Here is a 13,335-nt window from a genome sequence, read left to right as displayed (position 1 = left end):
TAAAAATTATGCCAACACAAAGAAAAAAAAAGAAAAAGAAAAAAAGAAATCCAACAAAACTCAAGCAGCAAACAACATTCAGATCAGAACAGCAGGGGAAGATAAGACTGATTACAGATAACAAACTTAGTGTAGATGTAATATGAAGTTCAAGATAAAGTAAATCATCCTGGCATTCTTGGTCACCCTTGGTCACCTCTAAAAAGCTCCACATTTCATCTTTCTACCTTTAACAAGTTTAACCAAATTAGCTACCTTAAACACAACACTTGGATTCTGATACCTGCACTCATACTATGTATTTCATCAAAAGCTGCTTTTTCATTTGCCTTATTCTCCTTTAGCAGGTGTGAATGAATTTCTATTTACAATTATTTTAAAAAATGACTTATTTTCTCTAAAATAATAATACATTTCTGAAGACAGCTTTAACAAAGTACACGATAATAAGTTAGATCATTCCTCTAACAGGATAAGACCCTTTTTCCAACCTTCTCTTCATAGAAATTCACTCTAGTGAAATCACAGCAAAAAGCAAGGTAACATCTAGTCTGCATTGCTGGGAGAAGGGCTAACGTGGAATTTAAATGGATATCAGTTGCAAAGTAAAGGAAAGCAAAGAGGACAAAACCACATAAACAGTCGTATTTAGGAAGCTTGTGAATATCCTGATTATCTGCTTTAAAACACCAGCTTAACCTACAGCATGCACAGGAACTAGGAAAATTAATAGCAAACATACCTGTATTAGTGAGAGATCCTCAAGCTGCAACCTGAAGAGGTAGTTTCTGGGTTAAAAAAAAAAAAAAGTAATTGTTACTAGTGGTTAAATAAAAACATAATTTATGAGTATAAAAGGCAAAAGCAATAAAAATATGCCTGGCAGTCAGGACTTGAAATTTTTCAGTACACAGCCCCCGGACTAAGGCAATTTTCAAAACTTCTGATTGAAGGACTGGATTTACATGAAAGGGAAAAAAAAAAAAAAAAAAGAACATATTTATACTTCACACATGTACTTTTATGTCAGTCTCTCCAGTCCTCCTTTAGACTCAATGGAAGGAAATCCACGCTGCTTAGGCAGAATCACCTGGACAATGTCAGATGTTCAAATAAGAGCAAGATGTCGCATGGAATAAAACCACCTGCTTCTCCCTAGACCAACAGGGCCCCAGTGCAATGAGCACCCACAGATAGACTGTATGCCAAGTTTGAAGCAATGAATCCCAGTACCATGGAGGGACAGCAAGTCCCTCTGTGTGGAGCCCTGGGAAAGCCACATTTAACAGGGCAAGTGTGCCTGACTGACGAGAAGCTGAGATCATTTTTCTTTGGCTTATATATATATATGAGTGCTGTCACAACTCCTCCAATTTTTCTGTGTATATCTAGTTGATGTAGCTGTAAAGTTTTGTTTGTTCAGATAAATCAGTTTTGCTAGTAGTGCCCATGATATCCATTCATGATCCTCTTGAAAACAAATAAGCAGGACACCAATTTTGAATACATTTGACTGGTTCCTTATCTCCTTGCCACAGGTTCTCCTTTGTGGCAGGTCTACATGCTCCATTTCCCTATTCCTGAAGCTCACTGGCTTCTTTCTTCAACTTATCCTCTCCTTACATCAGCTTTTCTTCTCATCACTTATTATTTGTTCTTCATAGTTTAACACACAAATTTCTTCAGTCCTCTCTCCCTTATCTTTGATCATATTCTGCCGTTTCCAACACCAGTGCAGAATTATTAAGTTTTATAAATGACCATGAAAAGCCATTTTTGAAAGATGAAAATATAAAAATGACTTCCATTTTAATCTATTCATAACAAATCTCTAAAACTTTACAAACAACAAATTCATTCCAACAAAACAAGTACACATTGTTAATAAAGCAATAATGAAATGTAAACATTACATTTAAATATCTGAAGATCATCTGCAACATTACATTCATGTGACTTCTATAAGTTAAATTGAAATGAGGTCAGATTTTTGGAATCAATAATCCTATTTCTTTCCAAAGAGACATCAGGTATCGTTAATAGGCACAGATGGTCAGGACCTCTATTTTACATCTGTATTAAATATTTTAATGAGATTTAAAAATATGAGCCTGCGACTGAACAATGAAAATTAACTTTCTTAAACCTTTTTTTTTTTTTTTTCTTCCAGAAACACATGCAGTCTCACAGATAGCTTTATTGATGGACTCTGTAGTGTACATATGTGTATTTATATATTTAGTTTAGAATATAGATATCTATTTCCCAGAATCAGGTCAATCTTTCCTATTTACCACCGAGGGTTACTCATTCAAAACATGAGGGGAAAATTGTATTCATCTCTCATTTCTCATTTTCATGAGAAAGCTAATAACAAATGGCAGGGCATTTGTTACTAGCATGAGGCAACCAAAGAGAAATCAGTAAAGTGCCCACGTATAAGCTACGGAGAGATCTCAGAGGGCAAATAAGGCCCCTAAACATGGTAGAACAGTGCTTACCAAGAACTCCACCAACACACTAAAAACACATTAATTTGAAAGACTCTTGGTGAAAGTCAGAAAACGATGCATTTGCTCTAACCTACTACAACCACACTACCTCTGCAAGGACAAATATAAAAAATTTGCAAAATTTGTCCTCCCCAGACATATTCAGCAGTGAACATGAACACGAAGACTAATCTTCCCTTTGTGAATACTCTACATCAGCCATCACTGACTGCATCTCACACTTTCAGTCCCCAGATCAGGGCTTGCTACAGGGCCATGCCTGTCCCTGCATGCACTTCCTCTCAAGATCTCTATTGAACATTTATCCCTAACGTGGCATTTTAACACAGAATGTCTCATTACTCATAAGGACTTTTCACAGTGTTTCCTTCTTGCATCATTTTGGCCTATTGTCTCAAACAGCAAAAATTCCAAATGAATAAATAGATAAAATTGTACTATCCTGAAGAAAAGCAGAAGCTGGAGGTTTTTGATTCCACAGAGTAAGAATTACTCCCTAAGTAGGAGAGCACAATACTTCTTGCCTGTGAAATATCCCTATAATTAGAAATTATGCCTGGAACTACAAATATTGACCATGTAAGTGTTAAGGAGACTAAAATACGTATATCCATGTGAGTAAGCCAACACTTGACACTAATACACACTTCTGGACACCCCTGGACACCAGTACAGATTAGGCGTGGACCTGCTGGAGAGCAGTCCCGCAGAGAGGGACCTGGGTGTCATGGTGGACGACAAGTTGACCATGAGGCAGCAGTGTGCCCTGGTGGCCAAGAAGGCCAACGGGATCCTGGGGTGCATTAAGAAGAGCGTCTCCAGCAGGTCGAGGGAAGTGATCATCCCCCTCTACTCAGCCCTGGTGAGGCCACATCTGGAGTACTGCGTCCAGTTCTGGGCTCCCCAGTACAAGAGGGATGTGGAGCTGATGGAGAGAGTCCAGCGCAGGGCTACCAGGATGATCAGGGGCCTGGAACATCTGCCCTATGAGCAAAGGCTGAGAGAGCTGGGTCTGTTCAGCCTGGAGAAGAGGAGGCTGAGGGGGGACCTGATCAGCGTGTATAAATACCTCAAGGGAGGCAGTGAGGAGGAGGGGGGCAGCCTCTTTTCAGTGGTGAGCAGGGATAGGACTAGAGGAAATGGCTTCAAACTGAAGCATCGGAAGTTCCACAGGAACTTAAGGAAGCATTTCTTCACTGTGAGGGTGACAAAGCACTGGAACAGGTTGCCCAGAGAGGTTGTGGAGTCTCCTTCTTTGGAGATCTTTAAAACCCGCTTGGATGCAGCCCTGTGCCACGTGCTCTAGGTGACCCTGCATGAGCAGGGGGGTTGGACTCGATGACCTCTGAGGTCCCTTCCAACCTTCGGCATTCTATGATTCTCAGTTCTCTGGGGTTGTTGATAACCAAAATAGTGCATCTTTCCCCCCCTCCCCGAGTTTCATAAAGTTATCAAGAAAAGAAACAATATGGAAAGAGAAGAAAAAACAGGTTTAAGGCATTATAAAAAGTATTAAAATACTGCAATACACTGCAAAATTGCAGAACTGGACGGTATAGAGGGATTCTTAATACATGACTATTGCCAAGGGAAAAGCTGCAAACAAGCTCTTGGAAAGCAATCAGAGATGTTCCTATCTAATTATATCCACTTCAGTAAAACTAGCAGGATTACGTTTCAATCTAGAAGTATAATAATAGTTTCATTTTCTAAGGCCTTTTCTCTCCATCTATTTTCTTTAGTTTTACTTCCCTTAGGCTTTAAAATCAACTGATGTCAAATAAAAATTACCAAGTATCTTTTTGAAGCATAAACACAGACTTCTTAGCATGTAGACATGATTTGTGTCCAAATATGGTGATGATAAAAGCAAGATAAATATAATGCATGCTGAAACTAAACTGATTCAGCACTGGCTGTAATTGGTAAAATTGCTTCCATTTGGTACTTAATGAACGAGGTAAGCAAATATGTTACATAAATCTGCATGCAGAAGGACAGGATAATGAGAAGAAAACACAACTAAGAGTATGAGACAAAGGATCCTGCATTCTTTCAGGTAACTACAAGCACAGACATCAGTATAATACTAAAATAAATATAAATAAGAATAAAATATCAATCTTATGAGTTACAACTCATTATATAGAGTAAGTTATAGACCCAGTGAAAACTACAGACCCAGTGAAAATTGGGTCGATGAGTCAAAGATGTAATCCAAACTGTTCTTTCTGTTTTAAGGTCTCTGAGTGTGAATATGGATGCAGATACCATTTCTTATATAGGAAAAGATATGGATTGAAACACAAACACAAAAAATGGACACAACAATAAGTACTGTTACATTAAGCACAGATTTGAAAAAGAATCTCAACTAGAAAAGTTTATAGAGTGCAAGTAAGAAAACTGACATAGCTTTATTTGAAGCTATTTCTACTTATGAACTCTAACAAGTCTTTAATTGCATGATTCCTATTACTTCCTGAGGACCCAAACTGGTCTTGCCTTCTGAAATAAAGCATTATTCAGTCACAGCAAGTATGAAAAGAGCTGGATAGGTATATGCAACATACACATCTTTTATTGCAAAAGACAGTTAGACCACCAAACCGCCATAAAATAACTCTTATGGTTGTATTCACTGTTAAATATGCAAAGATTTAAATAATCTTCTGGTTATGTTTAAATTAAATGAAGAAAAATCCTCCACAAAAGTGAAATGTAAAGTTCTGTACCAGGAGGGCAGGCAGAAGTAGACCAGCTCACTGTGCATGCAGTGGTCAGCAACACAGTCAGTCAGGTATCCACTGCAGAAGGAAGAGGCTTGTAGAATATATGAGAACACAGTCTTACAAAGAACCAAAGGAAGGCTCCAATTGCAATAGTCTGCAGTCAAAATACACACTCGGACTAGCATAGATGAAGGGTATACACGTTAGGTCAAAGACTTAATTAAATTAAGACTGATGCCTTCACAATACCGTTCTTTCAATATGATTTTTGAAGATGACTTGCACTGAAGTATCACTTCACTCTGACAAAACAGGTAGGTCCCCTTTACCTCTGCCATAACCCTCCTCCTCTGCCAGCCATGTACTCACTCCTATAAGCCTGCATAAGCTCAGAAGTTTCTCTGGTCATGCATCATGCCACTTCCACTAAATAAAATATTAAAATAATATTGACTCAGCAAAAGAAAGCAAGCAAATACTGCCAGAGGTGGTGAAAAGGAGAGGAAATTGCACAGTGGGGTAGGGAGAAAAAAAGGCAGGAGAAGTACTAAATGTAAGCGTGTTAGGAGAAGGTAAGAAAGGGAGGCAGAATGGGGAGAAATAAAAAACATTCCTTTTTGAAGAAAACTGGTGATTTCTCTTAGATTTAACAAGAAATAATACCTTAGATAAGATCAAATCAATTACTAGAAGGACAGACATTGACTACCCTGAACCGAGCATTAAATGAGGGGTAAAAGTCAGATGCATATTCCAAGTATATACCAACACATTTGTGGTGCCCAAATATTCTCCCAATATGCAGTGCTCAGAGCACCTCATTTACAAGAAGCTCTCAGGTTGTTCTGCTGAGAGCAGGCAACAGGGAGAGGCAAACCTGCACAGTTAGATAGCCCTTTATTAAAGAGATTCTCAAACAACCCTTAATGAATCCTTCAATTTGTCTTTTCATTATTATGGCAGCCAGTGGTAATGGTTCAAATAAGCGTTCCCAAACACACACCTAATTAAGAGCAAGGGTATACTGCTGCAGCCCTTCATCAGGCAGATAAGGAGAGCCTCCAGCAATAAGCTACCTCAAAGCAAGCTGAAATCCTCCAAGCAAGCTTAATTAACTTCCAGGAGAATTTACAAGAGAATGACAGTGTTATGGTGCTGTGTGTAAAAAAATAGCCTAAGATATGTCTAGATATATAATATTATATAGCATTCAGTTTAAAAAATGTGGAAGAATAGATTTAAGACCCATTTCTGATAAGAAAGTATGTATTTTGAAAACTCAGCTTGAATTATAATAACTAAATTACCACAGTTAAAGAACAAGCTCCAGCTAGACTCCTACCAGCTCATAGTTTCAAGCAGAAGAGGCTTGGCAGGAGGAGGGCTACTTAATTATCCCTTTAAACACACAAGCCACTTCAGATATAAAGTTTCTTGCATAGTCTGAATAGAACCATTAAGAAAAAAGAGAGAGAAATTAAGAAGTTATACACACACCTGCACACAGAGAAAAGAAACAGAGGAAACTAAACCTAACTAATTATTTTGCATTTCAGCAACCTTTCTGTCCTGACTGACTAAATTTGAGCCCTTCTAGCTGACTGATTTACCTCCAAATGGCCGGAAAACTCCCTGTACCTTTTATTTGGATTATAAAAAACAGTTGGTAGCAATTTCGTGCACATTATCACAGAATAAGAAGAAATGGCAAAGCATACTTTGCCAAGGCAATGGAAAGACTGCTGCTTCCTCCCCTTGAACTCATCTTTCTCCATTAAAATGACCTTTTGGTGGGGAAAAGAGGAAAACATTGGAAGAAATATGCAAAATTACTCCACTGAGGGGGAGAAAAAAAAAGGTAAGGTTGCTCTTGGGCAATCCCATGAACTTTCATGCTTGCAGTCATTTCACAATGGAGCATCTAATCAAAAATGTTAACGATTACTCTACTGGGTACATTAAAACCACATGCAGGAATATTCTTCTGAGTATTTTCAGAATGAGACACAAAAACAGCTTCTCATTTCCTTGAGCTTAACTGAGGAGCTAATGCCCTAATCCTTTGCTGATGCCACTTAATTATAGAAGTAAATACTGTCTAGCCATATGTTTTTTGTTTTGTTTTGTTTTGTTTTTAAAGAAAAGAATTGAATACCCTAGGAGAAATCACTCACTTTATCTGCCAGGTCACATGTGATACTAAAATAATGCTCAGCACAAATTCTAATGGTACAGATTCATAGGAAGTGATATATTGCCCTATGTAAAAAATCAGTAATAAATACAAAAGCTATCTTTATATATCCACAGATGAACATTATTTCCAAAACTGGAAAATCAAGAGAAATTTTAGCAATATAGGACCAGAAGGGACCTTTTTTGTTTTTTACCTGATACAGCAAGTAGTACAGCATAGTGTCCCCTTCAATATTTAGAGATTGCCTCCTCAAAAAGAGTTCTGTTTTTGTTTTATTTGCACCAGCAGTTCCCAAACTCAGTGCTTCTTGAATAATTTAACTATGGCAAACATGTGTTTTGTTTTTGACAACACTACTGTGTAACTTAGAGAGCTACTGGCAGATGATGGATTTACAGGCAGCTACTGTGCACGTGGCCAAGTTGCTTATTCATTCCCAGCTACCTAAATATTCTTTCTCTTTTTAACCTAACTTCTTCCCCCAGAAGAGGAGGAAGCAGAAGATTACAGACAGAACATCGTGCCCCAGTCCTGTTTGGTTGCTGGACAAGGGAACTGTAACAGCAGTGCTTCTCTTTGCAGGGTAGAGTACCATGTATTTGTAGCTTCACTGTGTGCCACATGGCTACTGCATGATCAGGTAGACAAAGGCAACACGTTTTGAGAGACTACAGTTATTTTCACAACTGAACAGGAATTTGCAGCTTTTCTTAGTAAGATCACTTTATGCATACCTACTCGCTTTTCTGAAGTGTTAGCACAAGGACACAGGAAGGTAATAGGAGCTTAATTTGTTGGAATAATGCAAGAGAAATAACTGCATACTAAAAAACTTCATATGTGCGTAAGAATTAACACACTATTTTATGAAAGAACATTTGAGGATAAGGACAGAAGTGACTTCTTCTAGTGGCTCTTCAGATGGAAGCATCTTAAGGTGTTGTTTGGTGACTCACAGCAGAGCAAACAAACATGGATAAACAGTATATCCCTGTTTCAGGGCACCATACACACAGTTACCAAGGAAGTTACATTTTCTAACTCTATAATTTGAACTTCATTTTCAGCTCCAAACCAAAGCAGGAAACAGAAGTTCACTCCAGGGTGAATAAAAATAAATAAATATCAAATGACTGGAAATTTGTAAATTAAACAGACAAAAACAAAGATTTCAATACTAAGCTTAGTTAAAATATTTTGTCATCTAGAAAGATTTACTATACTTTATATGCAGAGAGAAGGAAAAAGCAAAATCATGTTTAAAGCCTGGCACAGCTTTACTCTTCACATCCAAGGCAGTTTGCAAATTATGACTAATAGCAAAAGTCTGTCTTACTGTATCAAAATTACATGTATTTGTCACTATCTAGTTCTGTGGTTCTGCCCTAACTATTTATTAGGATCACCCTAGAAGAAGAGTGGCTTTAAGCAGTCAAATTTGCATCTGTTACAAAATTTATGTTGTCACAGAGCATCTGCCTTGCTCTTCTGTCCACCTGAAAGCCTGAGAGCACCCCAGGGCAGTCCTCCTAAAAACAGGAGGAGCAGGGTTTAGCTTAGTAGGCTTCTGGAAACCAGGTCTTTCTCTTGTAACTTTGGTTAGGAATAAGAGAAATAAGTGGAAACAACTTTCAGTCCAGTGGGTCTGGAAGGCCAGGGAGTCACCTGAGAGTAAATTGGCGGTACAATCTAGCTCAATACCACTTGTCTACAAAGCACAAAACTTGATTTGGCATAGCATGAAAATGCTTTTCTTACCTTGCTCCAGCAATAAGTTCTTTTTGTCTTGGATCAAATGTTAATTGTGAGAAGTCTACAGCATCTTCTGATCTGAACATGTATAGCCAAGGGGCAATTTCTAAAAAAAGAAATGAAAAAGTAATATAGTTGATACTGTAAACATTTACCATAAATTTCATAGTTAGCCAATAGCACATTTGCAGATATCAAGTAGCCAATAGCACATTTGTAGATATCATGGAGCTGAGTTTTCTCAGTATGGTCCTCTTAGGGAACACAGAGCCTTTTACCACCATAACACATAATCTGTCCTATAATATCATAAAAAACAGCACCCAATAAATGACTGAAATGTCAACATTTTGTTTTTTATTTATAAACTAGATGTGTTGGGTTTTTTTTTTTTTTTTTTTTTTTCCCCTTAGGTAAGGAAAACAAGAGTATAACGGATCACTGGTAGATAACCAAATAAGACCAGATTCATTTCACTTGAATATTTTTTATATTCAAAATATTCACTATTCACTTGAATATTTTTTATATTGCGAATGTCTGCATTGAAATAATCCATGTCTGGTGCTTGTTCCAGGGAGATTTGTTCTTAAATATTTAAGTTTTAGCAGAAATAGATTATCTGTTTCCAAGGAGAGAGTCAAGGTGAAAAATGTTATTTCACTGTGAGAAACATATTCAGGAGCCACCTTAGACATGCTGTGCAGAAGCTGCAGCAGCATTTGCTTTGGGAGAACAGATGGATCCTTGCAGTGCAACCACGTGGATGTCAGAAAAGCAAAATCTGCATATTTAACGAGAGCCTATACGGATGTGGACAATCCCCAGCCTAGGATGTCTGTCTGCGCATGCCCGGGAGAGTCTGGTATCCGAGTTCACTGTTGGTTTTCCTAGCTGTAAATTCCCCATCATTGTGGGGAGAGGTTGGAAAATGCCCATTGGGTCAGAGCACATCCGGACTGGAGAGCCAGAGGGTCATGAGGGACCTGCTGAGAAACCTCTCTGAAATCAGATCCTCTCTCCTCCTCCAAAGTACGAATCACTTGTGTTTGGCTGTATTTGGTATTTGTCTTGCTTAGGATCAAGAAGGAACAGGTTCAGGGAGGACAAAGGACAGCAAGAACAACTGTTATTCTTTGCGGCAAACACTCTGAAACAGCCAACTCTGTCTCTTACAATGGCATTGCATGGCTCACGACAGTAAGATCCTATGGAATGAAGTTATACCTTTTGTGACATTTCTGTAAAGGAAAATATCTTCTAAAAGCAAGGAAAAAAGCACATCCAAACAAAGCCTACTAAGTGTAAGAATAAAGCATAGTGGTGAAATTGTTTTGAGTTACACTACTGAAAACTTAAGGAACTAAATTAACAGAATAATTTCAGATTTATTACTATCTAAACAGTAAAATATAGCTGAAGAGCTGTAAGCGAAACATAATATTTCAGTTTTGGTAAGAATTATCTCCTTAGAGTCAGAGATGAATAAGAAGCTAATAAAGGTCTACCAAAAGTTTTTCTTTGATTTAAAACTCAAGGTTACGTAATGAGTAATAATAGCTTCACTTAATTAATGTTTTTTTGGCAGATGCAACATGACATGCTTTATAAGATAACATGGCTATAGATTTTATATACTGCATTAGTCCCCAAAGTAAATGTGCAAGTTAATTTTGCAGCCTGCTGATATATAGCCTAGTTGTGCAGCCTGCTGATCCCAGCAAAGTGGATGACAAACTGCACCAGTCCCCCCACTTTCCTGCTCCAGATCTCCTAGCACTGGTGTCCCCCTCCCCTTTCCCTGCTTCCAGCTACCGTAACGCACTCAAATACTTTCCATCACCTCTCTCTTCTTACTCTCAGTGGTGAAAACACTTGCTCAGGCAGAGCTTCATTCTGGTGATGGTTTTAGGGTTTGTTTTCATTTGATGTTAAACATGCACCATTTTGCAGGCATCAGCCTCAGACTTCAAGTTCTCCATGCAAAAGCTTTATTGCTCTATATATGCAATCATGACAGTAAGTGGACTCCAACCTGGGCCCTTTCAAAACAACCATTATGTATATCAATCAATTATAAGTAAATAAAGAAAAATCATTTATATACGAGTAAAATCTGCTACAAGTCAAAAGCATTCCTGAAATAAAATGCATGCTTTCTGATGGACTTAAGAGATATGAATATTGAAAGAGCTGGATATTCTGAGAAATCCAGGGTTGTCTTCTCGCATGCTGTGAATTATGCAGCGATTTCAGGGTCTGGTTGTTTTTTTATTTTGATTAGCTTAGTTTTAATGGGAAACAAAAGTTTGCTACGGCTCGTAAAGCTATGGCAAATCAAACACAGTGAAGCCCACTCCTCTCGCCCTAAAGGTCAGGACAGTCTCCAAAACAGCTTTATAAGCAAAGGGGTTAATGATCAAAGCTGAACAGAGGACTTGTTCAAATGATGAAAGTTGTCCCAATCTTACTTTACAGTTAATGTCTACCCAACAGGCCATGGTTTGTTTGGTTCACATTGCCAAGGGTTGCTGACTTCTACATTTCTTTGCAAACGAAACGAAATTGTCTCTAAACTTGGCTTCATCATTCAGCCCTTCAAAGACAAGTAAAGAGAAAAACAATTTGACAGAGTGGTATGTTTACAGCTGAGTGCAGAAGTGATCTGACACGGTGAAGAACAATGTTAAATATGAGTACAAAGAGCTCCCAGTTGCATTCACAAATTAACAGAGAGATTAAAACTTTCATCAGTGCTTGCAAGCAGATATAAAGCAACTTATACCATAGTGTCCTTTTGTGCAAATAGTGAGCATTAAATTAAATATATGGGCCATATATCCATCTTCTTGAAGGAACTGTTAGTAGAGAAATGCTACTGTTTAAAACTACCGGCTTTGCAATATTAGCAGATGTCTCTGGGTGGCATCGGTACCACAAATTCACTAAGCTGAGCCGAGGCAAACTAAAGTTTTCTAGCACGTGCCAAAGGGATTTTATAATCAAACCTATCTAATCTGAGGACAAAGCAGTAATTCCAGCCTTCCTAAAGTTGTGTAACACTTCTAGCGCTGTTTAGATCTTTTATTCGTGCAATCCTCATGGTCATCTTCAAAGGCAAAAGACAAGGCAGAAGTGTCTGCTGCGGTTCACCAAGCCCATTACTTCAGCTCTGGTGCCAGCCTCCCTAACCCCAGCAATCTCTATTGAGTCGGCTGAAGATGTTGTGAATGGCTTCCGTGCATCACTGGCATCACTATGAATGCAATTGTTAATTTTTCCTTTGAAGCTTCCCGTTATTAAATAAACACTGCAATGAATCAGAAATTTGCTCAAAACAACTTCATGAAAACAACTATTGTTTTGTGTTAGCAAAAAAAAAAAAGAGAAAGAAAAAAAAAGAAAAAAAAAAGAGTGAGAAAGGCACATCAGAGAGCCTTTCTTAAATTGTTTTTTTTGCAATCAACTTTTCTCTATGTGCTTTTGAATATTATTTTTATTTATTTATTTCCTTTCACCAGTCTAGCCCTTGCAGCACAAGTCGTTGACTCCCAGTGGGTGAAAGGAGAAAGACATTACAACTAGAGGTAATAGCAGAAACATGAACAAATACTGTCCAAAAACAAAGAATTCCCTTAAGAAAATCCAGTCAAAGAACAGCTGTACCTTATCTAAAACTGATCGCATTTCACCTCTACTTATCCAAAAGGGGCTGGGGCTGTGATGCCACAAAACTCCACTGCAGCCAATATGTTCTACTTCTCCTTCACAGAGGATAAACCCACACAAGTACAAGCTCTTTATACACCTCTACTTCTTTTGAACTAACCCTGTCCTCTACCAACCCAAGTTTGCATTGCAAAGCAAGCCAGAAAGGGGTTTCATGGAGAAAACACTAGAAATGTCTTTTCAGAATAATACAAGACAAGCAATTTTTTAAAAACCAACTCCATTTAATGTAGCAAACACAGCAAAAACTCTTCCATTTCTCTTACACACATATATAGGACATTTGTACTCAACCAAAGATGAGCTGCAGTCCGCGAATGTGCGCCTGGTTCCTTTTTCATGGATTTTTAGTACAACAAAGGGACTCAAACTACTGCATTAATCAAAAAGACAAAAAAAAAAAAAAAAAAAA

At 38.0% G+C, this 13,335-nt stretch overlaps 1 protein-coding gene across 1 annotated transcript in view; it reads right to left on the bottom strand.

Moving 5' to 3' along the window:
- SEMA5A (semaphorin 5A) overlaps positions 1 to 13,335 on the bottom strand; it is a 246,129-nt gene that overhangs the window by 150,656 nt on the left and 82,138 nt on the right. Inside the window, exons 4-5 of the mRNA XM_026048536.1 lie at positions 9,201 to 9,300; positions 743 to 788 (exon numbers count right to left, since the gene is read on the bottom strand). Coding sequence (XP_025904321.1) covers positions 743 to 788; positions 9,201 to 9,300 — 146 coding nt within the window. The remainder of the gene's footprint in view (positions 1 to 742; positions 789 to 9,200; positions 9,301 to 13,335) is intronic.

This window comes from Nothoprocta perdicaria, unplaced genomic scaffold (assembly GCF_003342845.1).
Source record: "Nothoprocta perdicaria isolate Ctin4 unplaced genomic scaffold, notPer1 scaffold_55, whole genome shotgun sequence".
Taxonomy (NCBI): Eukaryota; Metazoa; Chordata; class Aves; order Tinamiformes; family Tinamidae; genus Nothoprocta; species Nothoprocta perdicaria.
This window is presented reverse-complemented; position numbering and strand designations above follow the sequence as displayed.